Source organism: Corvus moneduloides, chromosome 8, assembly GCF_009650955.1.
Source record: "Corvus moneduloides isolate bCorMon1 chromosome 8, bCorMon1.pri, whole genome shotgun sequence".
Classification (NCBI taxonomy): domain Eukaryota; kingdom Metazoa; phylum Chordata; class Aves; order Passeriformes; family Corvidae; genus Corvus; species Corvus moneduloides.
The window spans coordinates 6,787,617-6,809,674 of NC_045483.1; the positions used below are offsets into that span (position 1 = coordinate 6,787,617).

The 22,058-nt window shown below is 42.1% G+C and overlaps 1 protein-coding gene across 2 annotated transcripts in view; it reads left to right on the plus strand.

Moving 5' to 3' along the window:
- Positions 1-2,960: 2,960 nt before the first annotated feature.
- The window catches only part of SHTN1 (shootin 1), a 54,393-nt gene continuing 35,295 nt past the window's right edge, over positions 2,961-22,058 (plus strand). For both annotated transcript variants that reach the window (XM_032116341.1, XM_032116342.1), the window contains exons 1-4: positions 2,961-3,093; positions 9,806-9,858; positions 16,316-16,376; positions 20,273-20,367. In XM_032116341.1, coding sequence (XP_031972232.1) covers positions 3,036-3,093; positions 9,806-9,858; positions 16,316-16,376; positions 20,273-20,367 — 267 coding nt within the window. In that variant the 5' untranslated portion in view covers positions 2,961-3,035. The remainder of the gene's footprint in view (positions 3,094-9,805; positions 9,859-16,315; positions 16,377-20,272; positions 20,368-22,058) is intronic.

Genomic DNA, 22,058 nt, shown 5'->3' on the forward strand with positions numbered 1-22,058 from the left:
CTTTTCAAGGTACTGTAACTGGATGTAGATCTAAGTGAATGAAAACAAAAAGAAAAATTATGAAGCCCCAATATAGAAATTATGGAAGTGAATTCTTTTGATGTGGACATATTACTTTGTAAATAAATAAAACAGTGGAAGAAATGACTTTCTGTCTTTGCGGATATCAAAGGGATTTTATGCCCTGTTCTAGCTGCATACAACAGACAGAACATTGTTGGAGAATGAAAATGTCTGGTGTCTTGGCACCGTGCAGGGATAAGCAACCCTACAATGACTCTCTTGCAAATCCTGCTATTACACTGCACAAAGGAAATCGTTTGGAAACGAAAGGGAATGATATCAGCAGTGGGAAGAGGCACTTGGAATGAGACCTGTGGCTGAAGGGAAGCCAACAAGGCAGCCCAAGAAAGGACGCTAAAAAGTAAAACACTGGCAAAACTGCTCAGACTTAAAGTGGGCGCTATTCAAAACCAAGGTCATCCCAGAACTCCAAGGACCTAAATAGGACCTCTGTGTTCCTTCAAATGGAGGCATTTTGATGTGTGACTTTATTTGTAGCTTTTACGTTCAGCTTCTGGTTACAGGCACAGATTCTGGTTGACTCTTTTTCACTAGGCTGAAAAGCCCTCAAGCATTGAAATTACCATAACCAAATAATTTGTTTCCTTTTTGCTCAGTTAAAAAGATCAAGGGTTTGAGGTCTCTCATTGCAAAGCACTCTCCTCAAACTTTAGGTCATTTTTCTTCTCTCGTGCTTTCTCTGTAAATTTTTCTGTACCATTTTATTTAAGAACTGGATACAGAAAGTTTATTTTGCTCTTGTCAGTGTTACAGAAGAAAGTTTTTACCCTGCTGTCAGCATATCCCAATTCTTTTGCTACAGTACTTTGCTGACAGCACTTACATAATTACTTGCACTTTGCCTCCCACTTCCTCTACAGAGCCTTCATTCTCCAAGGTCGTTTCCCATTCTTTGCATATGACTAGGAGCATGAATTCGTAACTTTGTATTTGGTACAGTTAACGGTGTTTTGTGCTGACTAGTTCAAAATAAGGTGACTAGCTTATGAACTTGCCTCCTTTGCCTTACATGGGGCATACTAGGCTTCTGAGACATCAGCACAGCTCACATGGTTCTCCTGGCTTCTTTCCAGGATGCTACACATGTCATTAACTACCTCTAGGACAGAAAATGCTGTAAAGCACCAATATAGAATCTCTTCATGTTTTAAAGTTTTGCTAGGTCAAAATGGGAAAACTAGAGGACACTGTGTGGGAGGAAGGAGGCTGGAGGACTGAGCCACGGTTTGTAGTAGGGTCTTTTTCCTTTCACTCTCAGATACTTCTAACTAATGTTGCCACGTCTGTGTGTTCTGACCTGCCTGCCACAGGGATCGATGGGTGTTTGCCAAAGAAGGAGGGAGGGAGGGAGGAGTAAGAAATGTACCTTTGCCCATGCCAATCTGGAGATAGCTGCTGCTCAGCTGAGCACTGCTGGAGCTCAGCAAAAAGCATAAACAGAAACAAACTCTGTGTTGCACTTAGTGTCAGCCTTAGGATAGGCTGGGTAAGGTAACCATTTTAATACAGAGATTATCACTGGATCCCCTCCTTTTTCAGAAAGGGATCATCAGACAATAGCAAAGAGAAGTGTGTTCTTCTGAGGTGAACATGGCAGGTCAAAGACCTCTGCCCTAATGTTGTTCCAAAGTTTCCTTAAAGTGCTGAACACTTGCATGCCGTTGTTTCCCTTGGATCCTCACAAACAGTAATGCAACCTTCCAGTTTCTTTTTTTAACCTTTTAGCTTTCTTTGTACCAAGGCACTCAAACAGCAGCTTTATGTCCCTACCACTCCTCTGGGCCACGCACGGATCCTCATTGGAAAGCTACCCTATGCACACTGTGCTAAAGGGTGAATTAAAAATGCAGCACCACACTGACAGCTGTGTGGGGACCAGAGCTGGAGGGCTTAATCCCAGCTCATGGGGGACTGATGCTGTGGGAGACCCTGCCTGGGGTCTGCAGTGGGACCTGGACAGGCTGGATCCATGGGCCGAGACCAACAGTATGAGGTTCAACAAGGCCAAGTGCAGAGTCCTGCACTTTGGCCACAACAACCCCCTGGCGTGCTGGGGGAAGAAGGGCTGGAAAGTGGCCCAGTGGAAATGGACCTGGGGGTGCTGGTCAACAGCCAAGAAGGCCAATGGCATCCTGGTCTATATCAGGAATAGTGTGGCAGCAGGACCAGGGAAGGGATTCTTCCCCTACTCAGTATTGGTGAGGCCACACGTTAAGTGCTATGTCCAGTTCTGGACCCCTCAATTCAGGAAGGACACTGAAGTGCTGGAGCAAGTCCAGGGAAGGGCAACAAAGCTGGAGGAGAAGCTGAGGGAGTTCAGCCTGGAGGATGCTCAGGGGAGACCTTCTCACTCTCTACAATTCCCTGAAGGGAGGCTGGAGCCAGGTGAGGGTCGGGCTCTGCTCCCTGGCAACCAGTGACAGGACAAGGGAACACAGTCTTAAGGCAGGGGAGGTTTAGATTGGACATTAGGAGATATTTCTACACACAGAGGGTGATTACACATCAGAATGGGCTGCCCAGGGATGTGGTGGAATCACCATCCCTGGATGTGTTCAAGGAAAGACTGGACGTGACACTTGGTGCCATGGTGTGGTTGACGTGGATCTGTCCGGTCATAGGTTGGAGTCGACGATCTCAGAAGTCCATTCCAGCCGAAACGATCAGCGATTCCGTTCGCCGCCGGGCCGGCCGGGCTCGGGGTGTGTCCCGCCCGGCGGAGCTGCCCGCGGGCCGGGGCCGCCGTGCCCGCACCCGCACATGCTCACTGGGGCGCCGCGGGAGTCTGGGCATGTGCAGAGCGGAGCGGGCCGGGCCGCTCGCCGCGCCCGCCGCGCCCCGGGGCTGCGGCCGCCGCCGCCCGCCCGCTGCCAGGTGAAGCCGCGCTCGGTGGGGCGGAGCGCAGCGGGGCAGCCGCCGGTCCGTGGCGGCGGCGGTGGCGGCGGGGCAGGATGAACAGCTCCGACGAGGAGAAGCAGCTGGAGCTCCTCGCCAGCCTGAAGGACCAAGGTAGGGGCGGGCGGCGCCGCCTCCGGCGCTGGAGAAAGCGGCTCCCCCCGCTCCGCCGCGGCCCCGGGCTCGGCCGGCGGGAGCGTGGCCGCCGCGGGGCGAGGGCTCCGCGCCCGGCGGGGGGGACGTGGCGCGGCGGGGTGGGCGCGGCCTGGGCGTCCCCCGGCCCCGCTCCCAGGCCCCTTGCTCTGCCCGTGCAGAAGGGAAATAATAAAAGCCTTAATGAAATAAAGCAGGAGATTGGAACGTGTTGGCTCTTCCCCATGTGGGCGCCCGCCCCGCAGGTGCCCGCTCTGTCTGAAGATGGGTTGGATTGGATGATCTCGGAGGGCTTTTCCCAGCCCAGTTGATTGAGTGGCTCTGCGAGCCCGGCCGTCGCAGAGGCCGATGGCGAGGGCGGGAGGCGGCGGTGCCGTGGCACATGGGCCGTGGGTGCCTCGGCCCGGCCCTGCCCGCTCGGCGCTGCCCTGGCGGGGAGCTGGGTCCGAGCCCCGGCCGGGCTACCGCAGAGCCCGCAGGACCGGACAGCTGCAGGCTGACAGTCTGTCCGCCTCGCTGTCCCTGCGCGGAGCCTCGCCTCGCGTGGAGTGCCGGGCTGTGCCTAACCTGGCAGCGTGTCTCATCTCCCGCTCCGTGCTGCAGGATCCGATCCTCACCCGACCCATCAAACAGCTGCAATGCCAGTCCTCATAAGCGAGCAAGCTTCCCGCTGATAGCTCAGGGCTCGCCCTGGTGCACCATCAGTTTCTGTAGAGCTTTGGTAGTTCCATCCTGGGCTGGTTTGGTGCTGGGTGTGAGTCACTTTCGGTGCTTTAGTAGAACAGTCCAGAATTTCAGCTTGGTCAGTTTCATGAGTGCACAGTTTGACTCTGAAACTAAAACACTGTAACATTTAATCTTCTGGAAGAAGGCGCGTGGAAAAGAGCTTGGGTGCTCATAAGCCATTTTTTAACTCCCCTGTGGTCAGTCTGTCCCTGAGCCAGGTTGATCCAGCAGAGGTGCAGCCTTAGTTAGTCAGGTAGGCACATTCAAATGTTTGAAGATTTGTTTGAATTGTGAACATCTGCTTGTGCACCAAGTGGTCAGTATTCCCTCCTGTGCCACAGCTTCATGTGCAGGAGGTGTGAAGGAACCACTCTGGAATTCACAGCTGGAAATTCCCACAACTGAGCTCTCGTGGTCTCCTGTGAGCCTGGGATGAGCTATTTGGAAAGGACCTATTGGACAAAATTGTGTAAAAGAGTGAAATTACAGGGGTGTGATAAGTGCCCAATTTTCTGTCATTCATTCTGACCATAAATGCACTCCATCACCTTTGCTGTATAGCAGAAGCTGTTCTTAACCAAGTTTCATCTGGATATTAATGGACTATTTATGACCTGCTTTGGCACTTTTTAGGTTTTCCTGTACACTTAGCTTTGGAAATTCACGATTACCAGCAACAAGTTAGATTCTGCCTTGGAAAGATTCAGTGGGTGTAAAACAATAATCTTACAGCTGTGCGTTTTGACAATCTGAGACCAAAAAGTAAGGCTCAAAATCTGGTTCTCTTGCTAACTGACTGCTTCCCTCCAGTACTGTTGCCTCCAGAGGGCATTTGTTAAAATGACAACAATCAGTTGCAAAAAAGACAAGTTTGGGTTATTATTTAGAGAAAACTGAGCCTGTTGTTTAGAGCAGGGCTTCAGTTCTGCTCTCTGAAACTCTTCTCCACCAGTGGGCTGGGTATCCTTTAATGTCTAAGGAAATTTTACAGGACTAGAGGAATTAGTTCAAGGGAAAGTTACTGTAATTTGAGGACTGGCTGTCCCAGATCCACCTGAGCTGTTGAAATAGAAGCTGTACTTAGCAGACACGGTCCTGTAAGGCTCTGCTCTTGGTGGATGTTCATCCCTAAACACAGGAGTTCTAGTGTGTTCTTGTGATGCTAACATACACTTTTGTGATTCTGTCGCTGGTGAGAAAGTTGTTTCAGGTAGGCAAAAAGTTAGCCCATGGAAAAAAAAACCTCTTCTGTTTTACATCTAAAACTAAGCAAAAAATACGGTAGCACACATAGTTAAATCAGTAGTTAAATTGTGTTAACTTGATGAGTCTGGTGCCTAGAGTAAAAAGCTCAAGGAATGAGAAGGTAATGAGAGAAATGAAATTATTCTAATAGTAAAATAAAATGTATTGATACTGTAGATAAGTAAAATTGCTTACTCTTTATATACTGTAAATTTGAATAGTGTCCCCTCCATTCTTATTGATAACAAAACAAGACTATTTTAGATACCACCAACTTCCCTCAAGTAATTTTAGGATGGTCTGTTAAACAGAGTCTCTTAATTTTCCTGTTTATTGCTTCCAAATGTAGGCAACAGTATTATTTTGGAAAAAAATGCAGTTGCTGGAAGGATCTGCTTGATCTGAATATTTGGGATGATGGGTATTGTCTTATCTTTATTTTGTTCAGAATGGTGTATGGCTTCAGATTCCCGATGTGTAGTCAGATTTCTGAGAAACACAGATTGGTTTGGAGAGGTTTCAGAAAACATTCCTTCAGTAGCCATTTCCTTGGTTTCTTTTTCAGGATGTGATTTTCTAGTCTTGAGAAACTTGCCTGGCACCAGGTAAATGAACTGTCTGAGAAATAGTGTCACAGGTAGAAGGGAAGGCAGATAGCAGCATCTGGCTGACTGCTGTCGCATTTCAGCTGCTGCTTATACTTCTCCTAGCCAAGGTCAGGAGATTGAACCTGAGGCAGGTGTTTTGTAGCTGCCCACTCAATGCTCAGTGGCAGCTGTGAGGCTCTCTGGGGCTTGGGCAAATTTGCTTGGCTGTTTGGCAGAGCTCTGAGCAGCAACAAGGACACTGAAGCCATCTGTGGGCAAGATATGCTTATCTTTCACCCATGCTGAATTTTCCAAGTCCTGTGAGTTAGACTCAGATACCTGATACTGATCATTCTTCAGCTTGCTCCATTACCAAGCTTAAGGTGAGCATCATGAAGAAACAAGATCTCTGTATTGATGATATTTTGGACTTTAAAGTGTTGTTTGAGTTTTATTCCTCAAACGGTTTTCTGAAATGGCTTGGTTTAATAAAGCAGATCTGCCATAAATAATACTGTTGCCTAACTGTACTTTTAGTGATGTTTCCAATGGTGCACACTTCTATTCAACTGGCCTTATATTCCTATGGGTAAGAATTAAACAAAAAACAATTTGGCAAACAAAACCTTGTGTCATTAGTGGTTGGTTGAAGAGCCTGAGGAATGGTAGCAAACTTGACTAACAGTAGTTGATTACCTGCCTGGAAGATTGCCTTGTTTGTCTCTGGTTTTATTGGCACTGCTGGTACCTTGCCCTTAAAGACAGAGTCATCTTCTGCAATAGTCCCTTTTTTGTTCAGTTGAAAACAGGAGTCAGTGGTCAAAGTGTCTGAAGTTATAAACTAGGTAAAATTACACTTCAACACTGACACTGTCATAGCCACATTTCTGGTCGCTTTGCTAAATTACAGTGGTTAACAACTGCTGTTAACCACACATATACAAAGGTGTTTATGTTGCCTGGATTTTCTTCATTTTCAAAAGGTCTACCCTTGCTCTGTGTTTGTTGGCTGGGTTTGATGAAGTGTGATGATTTCCAATTTCTAGTCCCAAACACTATGGCTCTGCATGCTTTTTTAAAAATTATGATCTATTTGATCTCTTAAAACTTTTTCTTGTAATGTCAGCATTTGAATAAGGGAACATCATGTATCTTCTAAGGAACGGACTAGACTGCCAATCTGGCAGCAGTATCTCAGAGCAGTACCTTTTAAATGTTGCTATTGACAAGCTCCTAATGTCTGAAAAATTTATTCTTCTTTGTGGCAGGTGGGTAATTTTTATGGCCAGAGAAGTTTCTTAGGACACCTTGTTGACTGCCTTACTCCCCTCTGTAGTCATCTGCTCTACAACTTATTTTTTCCCATGTACCTGTGTGTATATCTTCAAACACAGCAGCCATCCTTCCCCAGCAGAACACATCCTGCTTGAATGTATTAGAGTTTTAATGTTTTTCCCACTTCAGTTTCTTGTATTGAACCCTATCTTATTTTCAGAAACTTGTGAAGGCAAATCTTTTGGTGTGAACTTAGTGGTTGGTCTTTATCAGGCAGTGGCGTGTTTAGTTTCCCTGCCCTGTTTTTTCCAGGAAGCTGTAAGACTGCAAGATGCAAATTTGGGGTTTAATTAAAATTACTTGTACACACTTCCACAGATTTGAGTAAAATCAAGGCGTACGGGAACGCAGATGCAGGAGCTGACTTACACTATTTGTACCTAACAATTACCTTCATGTACTTAGGTGATTTTTATTTGTTTATTTTATTAACAACTGTTTGGTAATTGAGCCTTGTAAGTTTCAGCAGATGCAACTGATATGTGACCAAAAGCTTGTTTTGCCCATGTAAGCTTTAGGCCTGATAATAGTTTTATGTATTCTTGGTCAAGATTTGGAGTCATTGTAAAGTGATGAGTGTAATGCCATCCCATACATTCACCTTTACAGGAGGAGGTGTTAAAAATGCTGCCCAGGCACATTTGGAAATAGTTTGCATTTGGCTGGTGCTGCTAGTGCCATATTGCATCCTGTTGAAGTACTGATCACCTGGATTTGGCAGAAGGGATCTTTGAGCCTAAGGTGGGGAACAAGGGAAAAATTGATCCCTTTTGGCTTTTGTTTATCCTCTGACAGCACTTCACATGCACTCTGTACATGTAGGAGGCCGTTGTTGTTTGAGAGTTTGCACAACGTTCTTGGCCTGATTCTTCCTATTCCATGTACACTGGGAGGAGGAATGTGGTGGCAGCAGCTCCATTAAAGCCTCTGGTGCTGACAGGGGTATTTCTGTCTCTAATGATATATCCAAAAAGGCAGGTGTTAGTTTACTTCTACCAACAAAATATGACTTGATCTGGATAGCTTGTTTCATCTTGAGCAGAGGACTTCTTGCACTGTCAGCTCTTTCTCTTGCCTGTACCAGTAAAGTCATGCCTGGTCCATGATATGGAAGCATAAACAGTGGAATGATACTTGCTTCCTTTGACAGCTCTACTTATTTTTTGATTAAATAAGTAGGTTTGAAGTGCAGAAGTGGCATTACTTATTGATTTGGCATGGAAGGGCTCTCAATCTACTTGAAGGCCACCCTGGTTTGCAATATAAATACTGAAGTATATATGCATGTAGCATTTTTAAAGTTTGGGTTTTTTTTTTAATTTGTGTTTTTTAATATGCAGCTTTAGGAAAGGGGTAGATTAATTTTTTAATAAAAAGAGTAGGAAGAGTCACCACCTCACTCTGGGTAGATGAAGGTGTCTTTTCTGTGGTTCACTGTGAATTATAGTCATTATATACTTTTACCCTTATGGCCTTGTTTTAGTAATAAGTGCTTTTTAGCCACAGTAAGTACCTAATATATAAAACATCTAATTTAGATAATACTTACATTTTGTTAGCAAATTCAGGTTCAGGAGACACAGGTTCACAACTAAAAATCAAAAGACTAAGTTAAAATTAAAGGAGCTTCTGCATACAAAGTTACCTACTTTATTTAATACTGATAAAGGGCATTGATGTGTGCTTACAGGTCAGTCTCTTCTGGCCAGCTGAGCTGTGGAGTGTGTAGCTGGTGCATAAGTGTGGTCATTGTTGTGAAGGAACATGCTGTGTTCACTCACGCTGGCTATTTTGGGGTTTTACTCTTTTACTGTAAGAAAGAGCAGGGCTGGCTGGGAATATGTTTTGGGTGGATTAAGAGGTATAGCCCAGAATATTCTGTTATTTTCTCCTTCAGGGCTAATGATTCAGAGTTCTCTGTTCGTGGAGAACAGAAGAGAGCTGTCGAGGGTGGGGCAAATCTGTATTTACATTTTGCAGTCATTTGCAGAGTATCGAATGGCAAGAATGACTTTGCCTTAAAGGCGAGTGAACATGAGCAGTTTTTAAGTATGAGGGAGCTTGAACTGTATCTGTTGATACAATTTTCATTCATTTTCTTGCATCTGGATGGTAGAAGTCTCTTCCCTTGTTTTCCTGAAGGGAACAGGGAATAGCTTGGCAGTGGAGCAGTGATCAAGAGGCACAGCCTTTGTGTTCTGTGTAGGAAATACATTGTTTCACACGCGTGGTTTCTTTTTTGTTCATCTACCTGTTGGTTTTCGTTTTGGTTTTTTTTTTCCTGCTTCTTGAGCATGGGAGGTGGGTAGGAGTCTTGGGTACATAAGGAGAAGTGGGGACAAAGTAAAGGGATGGATGGGAGACCCTGGTTTTCCTGGTGCAGGGATCAGCTACTGTGCAGGTACCTATATATTGCATGAACCATTCTTTCTAGGATTGATCTGTAACCTGAGCCAGTGTGGGTTTGAAATTGTCACTGCAAACCAGTATATTCACCTTGTAATTTTTGAACTCAATCAATAAGATTGTTTAATTCTACATTGATCAAAATTGATTGTTTTGGGAGCTACCATCTTTTTCAGACATTTCCTAATTGCTTCAATTCTAGAAGGATGTCCAGTTCTTAAGATATTAATAGGCTATTAATGAAGTTTATGACCCATGTTATTTAAGAAGTCTGTGTAGACAAACAGAAGAGTTTTCAATTTAATCAAATGGAGAGCAAATTTGGGAAGAGGTACTGCTATATTAACTTTTTTCTTTTTTTTTTCCATGTGTAGCTATTGGCGAATATGAAGAGCTTAGAGCAGAAAATAAGAAAACAAAAGAAGAGGTTTGTATATGTCAATTATTCATTTAATACTAAAATGCTAAATACCAGAATACTGTGTTGACTGTGGCAAATTGTTGACTGCTTTTTTGAGTTCACTGTTACTTACTAATAATATTACTTGTACCTATGTTTTAAGGAGCAGTGAATGCAACTCTCACAACTATTCCGGCTGTCCCACTCCAGAAAACTTCCTGTAAATATACTTTAAGTGATTGCTGCTTTACCAAGTTTGTGATTACAGTGTGAGAACAGACCAAGTCATGTGTTTAGATAAAATTATTTCTCTTTGATCTAAGTCTTGTTTTATTATGACTTCATTTGCACAGGGGACTTAATTACTGAAAAGAAAAAAAGAGAACAACTTCCCTCAGCCAGCCCTTCTGAACATTCAGAATGTAGGAATATGATTTCCGAAGGTAGGGAGGAATGCAGGGGAGTCAGTGCTACACTGTATTGTAAACAAAATTCTTCTTTCTCCAGTATGAGTGAGCTGAAGATGTAAGAAACCTGTTAGTTTTCATATCCCTGTTAGCTGCCAAGGCATGTATGTTTAATTCAGTTTCTTCTGAAGTCATTTTGGAAGAGTCATTTTTAGTTCCAAATGTTGCAATTCAAGGCTGTATTGAGAAGACCTTGTCCTTAACTCTTTTTTTATTATTAAAGAAAATTTGAAACTTATGTTCACTTATGATTGAGCAAACATTTTATGTATTTCTACTGAGGTCAGCATACTGTTCTTCATTCCCTCCTATCCACTGACCTCCTTGTTTTTTTCACTTTGCTTGTTGCTGCATTCCTGTTCTGCTGTCCTTCACCAAAGTCTCGGATATCCCAGGATATCTGTCCTCTGTCTTTGCTGTTTGGAAGAAATGCTCAGAAGAAAATGAGAATAAAACTGAGTTAGACCAAGATTCCATCCAGCCCAGAATCCTGTTTCTGACAGCGGAAAGGGAGGCCTGTAGGAGTATGTTTAACACCTGGGCAGGTTTCTCTTGCAGTTCTCCAAACCATTTGCAGCCTTGGAGCTTCCTCACCTGGAAGTGATTTCAGCATCCTGCCCTCTGCTGCTCTCTTCCTTTAGTTTGTCCCATGCTGGCTGTTGGCTTCTCTCATATGTGGGGAGTGTCATGCCAGGACATGTGTATACCACATGAAAAACAGGCTCTCCAGCTTTGCCCTGAACCCAAGTCATATCAGCTTTGGTGTTTCTTCTGCAAAGCTTTGTTTAGCTTGGGAAGGAAGGACTGGGGAGACTTTCCTGAGCTACATTTTTATTTTAAGGTTTTTTTCTTCAGACGGAATTTCAATGAAAAATTTGTTTCTGAAATTGAGATGGAATGAGATGTTCTGAGGTTTCTTCCATTCTGCTCTTCTTGCTTCCTTGCTCCTCTCTCTCACAAGACTTCTTTCCTACAGATGCATATCTCTACCTGCTCCTGTGTGTTTCAGCTGAAGGCTGCTCTGAAGTTTTTCAGAATACTTGCATAACACCTGAAAATCCTCCAAGCTTGAGCACATGAGGATTACATTCCCAGCTGAGCAAATCAGTTAAACACGTGCTCAGGGCTGGATTTTCAGTTGTTACGCAAGTATTCTCCATCCAAAAACTCCATCCTGCAAGTTGGTGTGCTTGTGTGAGCAGTCATGGTTCATTGTTTAAGTGCTTGGGCTCAAGTGGTTAAGTGTGAGGCCCTCAGTGCATTTCCTCCACAAAAAAAAAAGAATCTACTGGTAGAGAGTTCATGGTTATATTTGCTTCCAGTGCCATTACTGGAAGAAGCTAGTCCTTGTGTTATGGCCCTAATCCCAAAAGGTCCTTAGCATCTCCTGCTTTGTATCTTAGTTTGAGCTCTGCAGAATCAAACCTGCTACTGGAAAAATGTAGCACAGACTTTCTCTGCCTGTGGGTCTGGGAAGTTGTGGGTGACTTCTGTTCAGTTTCTGCCACTGTCTGTCACTGTGAATGTAAGCAAATGGCTTCCTCTGTATCAATTGTGGTCACATAATTGCATCGACAGGAGAAGGAGAAGTTAATTTTTTTAGCAGGTGACTTGCAGACTGTTTGTGGAAAGTGTCACAGAGGAATTAAATAGCAGTCTGTGTGTGTGTGCTTTTGATACACTTGGTGGAATATTTTCTAAGTCACTCTTATACTTGTATGGCTCTGAAAGATGAGCTGTGCATGCAGAAATTATCCTAGTTTCCATTAGACACAGGGAACTTGGTGGATAATTGGCAGCTAACTTAAGATATAATTTTAATTTTTGAAAATGCATGCTCTTTGTTCTGTATTTTTTCTTAAAATTAGGAAGTAAATTGACTTTTACGTGGGTTACTTTGTTCAAAGCACTGCTGCTTTAAATGGGTGCTAATAACCACAAAAATTCAAGAGCAAAATACGAGGTCTTTGATCCACAGTGTCTCTTCCTCATTGCCTTGCAAAACTGCCAATTTGGAGACCACTGGTGGAGTCTCTGACAGCATTTCCCCAGGTATTTTGTGTTAGTGTTTTTAAATACTTTCAGAAACAATGGAGCCAAAATGATATTGGTAGATTATGTCTCTTAGGTCACCTTTTCTTATTGATGTAACCAACAAAACATTCATACCAGCCCCCCAAAAATGCATAACTAACGTTCAGCTGCACACAAATGTGGGTGACTTAATATGCAGTTCTGACATATTCAGAGTCAGATCATGAATAAATATTTGACTACTTGCTAATCAGATAGAAATGACTCTGAACGCTGGTTTTGACAGTGTTTTGTCATGCTGCCAGTAGGGGGAAAAAAAAAGCAAGACAGCTATCCAAAACAGTAGGTGTAATACAGTATCTGTGTTACGTCATTCATGGTGTTTGCTCTGTTAAAACACACATATGCAGTGGATTTCGTGTTTTGTCACCAAGTGGGAATGGGGAAGGGATTCTGCCTTGATGACATGCTCATTGTTTCTGTAAGTAGAGTATTGCAAATGTCATTGGATACTTCAGAGCACTGCACCAAACTCACAGTTTTAGAACAAGCATTAAATCTGCATACATTTCACAATCTGTGTAAATGGGAAAGAATTGTGTCTTGTGTTGCTTAGCAATGGTTTAATTGACTATATGACTACTACGTGAGCTTCTTGCATCTTAATATCTGGACTGAACAATCTCCCTGTTGTTTTTGCCCTTTGAAGGCCTTTTACTGAATTCTGTGGGAGCTTGTGTGCAAAACAGTTGGCAAAAAAGAAGCCTGCTAGTAGAGAATACACAAGAAACTAGAAATTAAAGTATTGCCTTGTATATTGGGTAGGTACCTAGAAGGCAAAAATCTGAAAGGAGTGGGATTGACAAATCTTCTGAACTTGCACCTGCAAAGATGAAGAATATATGGAGTTATTCACAAAATTAATTTTGGCAACTGGACTGTTAATTTCTAAAAATACAAATGCAATGTATTTTTAACTGCTAAGAGATTATATTGACTCCTATAGCCAGTTCAGGACTGCAATATTGTCTGTTTACATTGTTGGGTTTTTTTTAAGTGAGATAGTGGTGGTTTAAATATTAGATTACTAATACTAGATATATTCAGTAAAGTAGAATAAATGCTTATTTTACTTTGCAGAGAAGCTGGAACTCTTAATTAAGTTAAAGACAGAAAATTGACTGGCAATCCAGGAGTTACAAACTTCTTTATTTTTATTCAAGGGTGCTCTTTAATATGGAGCTATCCCTTAACACTGACAAGGGCAAGCTTAGTAAATACATGGAAACTGTTTCTCCTCAACAGTTGTATGTGCTTGAATGTGGAAAGTGAACAGCAGATTTTAGAGTAATGTTACACTATTTGCCTTCTATATTTAGGAATAGTGATAATTTTGTCCATTAATGATTCTACTGTGTGTGCTTCAAATTGCTTTTTTGAAAAGTGAGGTGATCATGAACTTCTAAGGCTTCTGTGGAGCATTTTATGAGCAGCTCATACTTCTAAATTTTGAGTTTTAAACTTTTGAGTTTTAAAGGTTAAGGGCAATTTATTTTAAAAGATGACAGTATTTTTTACTATGAAACATAGTTTATAGGCTTTTTATTTTTGTGGAAATTTCAAATTTGGAACAGTTTAAGTAGTTAAAGAGAATCTCATATTCTCCTAATTCTTAGAAGATAAACTAGGGTATTTTTTTGGAAGGACCTATAACAGCTCTGCTTGCATGGCTCTGATTGCAAGACAGAAGGCAAAGTGCTTTCCATTGATCATTTCAGCAAGGGCAGCAATCTCCCGCTCTCCTTTTCTTCTTCCTCTTTCATTCTGAAGCACAGTAGCAGCAAAAAGAAAGTATTGAGAAAGCTTCAACTGGGAGCAGGAATTGCTCTGCAGAGACCCAAGCCTGGAGACCCTGATTGTGCAGAGAAATGTCGCAGTTATGAGGAGAATAGTCAGCTTGCCGTGGTCCAAATGGAGCTCTCTCTGCAAATAGCACTCGAGGTGAAGTGGAATAGGTCATTTAACTTCCCCTTTCCCTGCACAGGGAAAGCTGCTACGCCTTACAGTGTGCTGCCTGCAGGATTTTGAAAGGAGTTTTTCGTGTTGTTGGGATAGGGAGTGTGTTATGTCCTCTACATCAAGGTTTCCATCAGTAGGAAAGTGTCATTGGCTTCCTCAGGCAACAGATGAGATCCTTAAAATGCTAATGTTTCTGGGTTTTAAACTGACCACTAAAGGCATTTGCTCACTTAATGTGCAGTGGGCTGAAAGCTTGCAGTGTGCAGGAAAATCCGTGGGTGAAGTATGTCAGTGTGGCTGCAGTGTCTTTCTTGGGAAATACGAGGCAGCAGCAGCTCACACCAGTTCCCCTCTTACGGCAGAACTGTGAACTGTGCTCTGCAGGAATAGCCAGAAACGCTTTCTGCATCTTTCACTGCCTTCTGCTCTTTGACTGCACTTCTGCCGCGAAGGTAACAAAAATTTTTGCTGAGAAAACAGAGGGAGGGCAGTGAGCAGCAAGATACATGCACAGATTTCCCTTCCCCAGCTCTCCTGTGCAAGATTCTCTTAACCGGTTCTTTGTTAACAGGGCCCCAGGAAACGGTGAGTCCTCGTCTGGCGCCGCTTGCTCAGCACGTCTTTGCTCCTTGTGCTGCTTGTTTCACAGTCCTTAGAGCAGCTGGTGACTGACCTGTCCCCCTACTCAGCCCCTGTCCCGTGAAGCCTCATCACCCCACTGCCATCAGAAGAGAGATTGCTTGTTGAGTGCAGCTCCTTTTGCTCCCCAGATATCCATCAGCTGCCTCTGAGGCAACACCAGTGGTATCCTCGCCTTGCCCAAGTGCAGATCCTTCTTTGAGTCTCATCCAAGGTCCTCTATAGCTGATAGAAGAGTTCTCTTGAATTTGGCTGCCTTTGAATCGGACTCTCCCCCTTCTTGTTGCTTAACAGCAGGCTCCTTTCCCAGCCAACTCAAAGTGGCTCCTCATGTGGAAAAACTGAAAATCGAGCAAAATCATTTCAGGGTTGTAGTTTTTTTTTCCCCCAGTTCTGTTCCAGTGGCCAGCATCCTTGTAATTGGAGTTGGACTGTAAGGAGCTCAGTCACACAGATCTCTTCCAGAAGTTAACTCATGGCCTTAGGTTGATTTTTTGCTGTGAACATGCCCAGCTGCATGTGAGGAAGGATGTGTGTGTAAGGCACCTTGTGTGCCAGTCATACTTCCCCCTGGGTCATGTGTTTTTCACACTGTGATTAATCACTGACTGTGTCTCTTGTGAATTTTACTCATTTCTTTGAGTTCTTTCATTTACTTACAGAATGGGTTTTCTTAGAGAACTTTATTTAACATCTGTTTTATTCTTTCTGTTTGAAGAAACCGTTCCATCGTAAGATCAGTGATCGCAGACCTGTGTAGTGTTAGCAATGACCACAAAATTAATAAAACTGGGGTGATGGGAACTCCTTAAACCATGAAAATGAGTGTCATTCTCTCTACAAAGCTGAAGCTTTCCTCATGATGTTATGAAACTAAAAACAGCATGTCCCTGATAATTGGCTTTGAGGTTTTCCTTGCACATGGTAGGTATAGAAATGTAAGCCTCTTTCCTGAGTCTATTTGTTAAAGAAACTACACTTACAGCCTATTTTTGGCATGCAAAGTATTGCTTCTACTGTTGGTGTAACATGGATAACTGTTTATATCAGTTTTGGATAATGTGTCTCTTTAAAATATTTTCAGAATAGCTCTGAATTGGAACCTAAATCAAGTAGAGCATGCCGGTTTGGTTAGGAAATACTCTGAGTAGTGAATTTTTAATGCATAGTTTCCATCGATCTTACATGGCTGTAGGGAAAAAGAAATGCTTTGATAGGCTTCTGTACATTGTTGAGCTGGCAATTGATCTTGGTTGATTTTGCATGTTGTGACTGCTAATTAAGTAACTGGGATCAGTGTTTCATTTCAATTTTCTCTTCTACAGTGTGACAAAATCAAGCAAGAACGAGATGAGGCTGTCAAAAAGCTGGAGGAGTTTCAGAAAAGTAAGCTGATAATATCAGTGTGATTTTCTTGATGTAGACAATTATGAACATAGTTCTGCATGCTCTACAGCAGCGTTAAGAATGCTGAGATTCAGGTCCATTTGCTGTTTTCCTTCAAAGCTGTGTTTAAGGAGCTAGTCCTGTGAGACTTTGCCCATATTCGGACTAAATGCTGTTACAGCATTTGTACTCTCTGGCACAGGTAGTCATTCTCAAGGTGCAAAGTGGTGAAAATACAGTGGTGCAAATGTGGCTCTATCTCACCTGGATTCTGCAAGTGACTTTTGGAATGATGCATGCTTGAAGTGAGTGGGATTTGATGCTGTTGCTGAGATTCCTAATAATAATAATGGCAATTTTTTTCATGAAGGAGTAATAGTACGTTAAGCATAGACACACCAGGAAAAGGTTTTAGGACAAACTGCTCTCGTGGTAATTTTTAGTGCAAGTTCTATCTTGTCTGGACTGTGAGAATGTCAATATTCAGTTTTACACTTTCATGGTAATGGTTCTATTGAAACCGTATGGTGTCTGGAAGCAACAAAGCACATCTAATGGGAGTGGAAGTATCCTAGTGGAATAGCTCCTTAGAAGAGACAATTACAATGGGATTGTGGTCTGTTATGTCTGGTTTGTGCCAGTACAGTGAACTGCACGGTGAAGCATCAGAAATGTGCATGAAGTTAATGCAGGAGAAGGAAATCACATGGTCTGTACTTTTGTGTGACTGTGTTAATAGAGGAATTTGCTCACTTCTGTTTTATAATAGTTGGTGTGATACAATTATGGAAAATAATCTAAAATCAACAGGAATTGTCTACTGCCTTAAATTATCTAGGTAACTGTTCTGTGAAGCAAGAATGTTCCCTAAGAAGGAAGTATAATTCCTCTGGAAAAACGGCTGCCTGTTTTGTTTTTGTTATGATATAAGGAATACTGGAGTGTGGCAGAAAATGTCAAGTAGTTAAGACTTAAAATTTGAGGTAATATTTGATGTTGTAAGATTTTATAGGTTTCTTTTATCTTCCTTTCACATTTTTAAAGGACATACCTTGTAAACATAGTGATAAAATGCCAGGAATATTAGGATTTTAAAGCAATAATGGAGCCCATTATTTAAACGACAATATAAAAGGCAATTATATTGATGAAGAGCTACATTGGCTTTGTGTCTGTGAATAAACTTGGCCTGTACTCAGCTTCTATTTGTTCTCCTGGCATAAACACATATTGTGTGTGATTCCAGTTTAATGGGGCCCCGTTTGTATGCCAAGCAGCTGCATTTTAGGCCCTATTGCGTGATTTCATAGCTCTCTGAAAATTGGTTCTATTGAGCACAAGAGATAGAAGGTGGTGGTGGGGGGGAAAGCTTCAACACACAATCATTTCTTTTCAATTGGAGCCAGCAAGGTTGATGACAACATGACCATTGTGTTATAATGATAAGACCACTAAGGATCTGTACCTCTCATCAAGGCTTTCACACAACAGCAGATACAATTTAATTCACTGCTCTGTCAGCAGTGCTGATACCATTATGCCGTCTGTCTCCACAGTTATAATCACTGTCCTCCGAGAAATGCAGTTGAAATGATCTTGAGCAGTCAAAGAAACTCTCAATTAAGGCTGCCACTTCCAATGTGTCAGATTGTGTCTTATGCACTTGGTACAATTTTCACTTCCAATCCTGTTTATTTACAATGTCTACCAGTAATTACGCTTAACATGTCATTTAGTGAGGGTGCCCCTGCCAAGGAGATTGTTGGGTGCTGCAGTACCATTGAGGGGGAGTTTCTCGCAGTCAATGCCATCAGCGGCTTTTAGTCCCTGATGGGATGCAGTAGTAATGTTGATAATGCAAGTATCGTGCTCATCAAGTCATAATTAGATGCCACTCAAATGTGCCACTTGTAATAACAGTGTTGATTCATGTTTTCTCGGTGACTGCAACTACTAATTAGTTAAGTGGTTTTTGGTTGGCCTGCATTTGCTGCGGATTATTATTACCCCTGAAAAAAACTGTCAAGGTTAGAGATGTTTCAGGCCACTTAGTGCTTCTTTATGAATATTAATATTGACATAATAAGAACTTTGGACAGACTTAGGAAATAATATATTTTTTGTATTTAATTTGGAAAGACTTTTTTCCCCTGAGTTAATCATAATTGCAGGTTAATTAAATTTAAATGAACCAAGAGTAATCCCTAGTTCTGCCATGAGAGCCTGATCCTTGTTTCCTAACTTTAGCCTTGCTTGAGGCCATTAGATTCCTGTCTGTAAAATGGGAGCAGCTCTGTATCTCCACTGCTCCCTCGTCCAGCCCAAAGCATCTCATTGCTGAGAGCTCCCAGGGCTCAGCAAAATAAAAACAGAAGAGATAGGTTCATGTACCACCTAAAACTTTTCCTCTCTCAAATTAAACGTAGCAGCTGGTGTGGCACACTTGGAGCAGGTAATTTCTCCATAGTCAGGAGAAATGGAAATAAAAAAGACAACCAAAGAAAGAGGTCTGGTTTCTCTGCTGTTAGAAGGCTTCATGTGAATATAGTTTTTAGACCAAGATTTACCAATAGGCTCCCCTGCCTTTTCTTTTTTTGTAGATTTTGTGTCTTTCATGCAGCTACTCAGCAAACCAATGTGTTGCTGGTTTCCTCTGATAACAATAAAACTTTAACAATGAAACCTTCAGTTGATACTAAGTATAAAGCTGCATAAATAACATTTGTTGATGGCCTTCTTTTTCCTATCCTGAAGTCCTGTTTTATGGTCATTAAGATGACCTCTGTGTATCAAAGAGGGCTGAAATATCTCTCTTCAGTTTTTAGTCAGAACTCTTGGAAGAGGGCAAGGGGGCTTTTCCACCCAGTGGTATAAAATCACTAGGTTTTAAAGCTTATCTTGATGAAAAGGAAAGGAAATCCTATTAGAAAAAATCCTCTGTATTTACGCTATATTTTCCAGCCTTGTTCCTGCTTCAAAGTGTTGTTCAGCTGCAAATAGCTCCTTTCCGTGCATTGAAATCCTGACACTGGGCTGAGAAGGAATCTGTGCCATGCAATGACTTGCAGAATTATGGTCCAGGCTGCTGCTTAGGATGGATGAGAGTGCCAGGAGCCAAGGGGGAATTGCATCCATGAGCCTGAGAAATGAAAAATTATTCTTGGGTTTTCTGCTTTGCTCCCCTGTGCAGCCTTAAACGTGTCCCTTAGAAAAAAACTTTGAACACTACTAAAGTACATATGTACTGCTGGAAGTTAAGTGGAATGCAAGCCAAAATGTACCTATACTTTTAAATTTTTTCTGACTTGCATTGGTTTCCTGTGTTACAAAACAAGATTTGGTCCAGATTTTGTGAGTGTGTTGGAATCTTATGTTGTGGACAGTGAAGGTAGGTGAGACCGTGGTGCTTATTTTAGGGCCTGCTCAAGCACAGAGATCAAATAAGAAACGGACCAGAAAGTGAAAAGAAACTTTGTAATACACCTGTGTTAATGTTGCTGATTAAAAACACCAAGGATCCACTCTTCTGAAAATGTCTTGATGGCAGTCTTAAGGGATAATCCTAAAGATCTCATTCTGATTCCTCAAGTGTTAGTGAAATACAGATGAGGAATGAGGATGGTCAGGAAGGGTCCTGCTGGTCTTCTGCTTCCATAAGTTTATGCTCAGTTCTGCAGTTGCTCTAATGCTGCAAACATGGCTTGAGAGAATTGCTTAAAGAAACAAACCAAGTATTCAATGCTCAAAACAGTTCCTGTCCATGCAGATTATCTAAGGCACTTGTATTTGAAATGCTTACATTGAAAGTTAGCAAAAGGAGATGTGCTGTTTCTGATCATGGGAGGCATGTGTCAAACTCTGGAAAATACTGACTAATTTTTGAACTCTTCCCTTAGTTTCTCACATGGTTATTGAGGAAGTAAACTGTATTCAGAACCATCTTGAAATTGAGAAGACGTGCCGTGAAAGTGCTGAGGCTTTGGCTTCTAAGGTGAGAAGAATCATGGTGATGCTGTTTTATCTAATCTATTTATTCACCTATTTATCTCTTTATTTATTTAAAACTTGAGATTGTATGCATGACCCTTAATGTGTTTCTGTATAATCTTGTGGAGCTGTGAAATAGTTTGGAAGTGGCAAAAAACGAAAAGCCAGATGCGAGATGCAAAATACCATTCCTGCCTTTAAAGAAAAAGAATACCCATTTTAATGTAGTTTCTGTTTTCATGGACCAGCATCCTGATCTCTAGTTTTCATATGCATTTAGGTTAAATGGAAAATAAGTTTTAGAACTCCTCTGTGTGAAAACAATAATGAGCATTTCAGTGTCTAAATCAAATGGAAAAAGTCAACCACTGCATTACATTTCAGGTGATTGTTTATGAAAGCAAAGTGAGGGCAGGGGAAAGGTGACCTCCACTGCTCTGTTGATTGCGTCTAGTCTGATGAATTTAGCAAGTGTGTAATTTTCTATATTCCATCTCATCAGAAGTGCATTATTATTAAAGAATGTTTTTATCTCTCTTATATATTTTTGGTTGTGTAAAATGCATCTGAGCCACTTCATCAGAAAATGGATTACAGCAATTTTGAACCAAATTTCATTAGCAATGCTGACTGCCTTTTTTTTTTTCCTTTTCCCCCTTCCCCCCCATCCCATTCCCTGCCCAAAGTACATCCTTAGATATGGTAAAAATCACACCAGCAAGAAACCACTTTAATTTAGATGCATTAGCAATGTACTTTCTGGAGGTATTTACTTAATTGTTTGCATAATGACACTATATTAGAATTCATAAGATAGACAATCAGCATATAAGTAAGAAAATGAACACATTTATGCAACTTGTCTTCTTCTCTGCACTTTCCCTGTAATGCACGTACAAGGGCAGTTCAAAGACTCTCTTTACTCTGTGGGGCTGTTTGTCACTGTGAGCTGACTAAACCATGTAGGGTTCTTCACACCACTCTCCCCACTTGCTCACTTTCATTCTTGGGGAGTGAGATGAAAAAGATCCTTAGTAAATCTCACCTAGTTGAAGGGCTGAGGATAAGGGGATCAAAGATGATGGCTTAGGTAAAAATTCAGGGTCACATGAACTGTACAATGTATGTTTTCTTCGAAGCTGCGTATTGGACTTCTGAAGTCAGTGTTGACTTTGACATATAGTGTCCAGGAAATTGAGTCTCATTTTTAAACCTGGGCACAGGGAATGCTTGGCTGGTTGGGTGGGCAGTCACCCTGACATTTACCTGAACACCCCTGAGGCTGTGCTGAGCTTACAGAGAGCTGCTGCTGTGGGGTGTCTGGATGCAGGACAGTGAAGGAGGGAATTAAACATTTGCAGTGGCTCCAGTTCAATTTTTCCTGATCAGACAGAGATGCCTTGCAGAATCTCTTCTGTACCATCCACCAACCAGTCATGTGTTTAAAGATCCAACCTAAAGTGGTTTTTGACTTGTGGTCTGACCCATAAAGAATTGGTTTATGAGATGGCTTTCATCTCATGTATGTTGACTCTACAGTAATAACTCAAAAGAATTCTGAGATAATACCGCTGTGACTACGAATATAGTAGTGGTAGTATTTGTAGTTTATAAGCAAAATAGGGCATAGGAGAAGGTAAGAGTTTTTATTTAACCAATTGATACAGCTGGGAAAACCAGGTGAGCTTTCAGGGA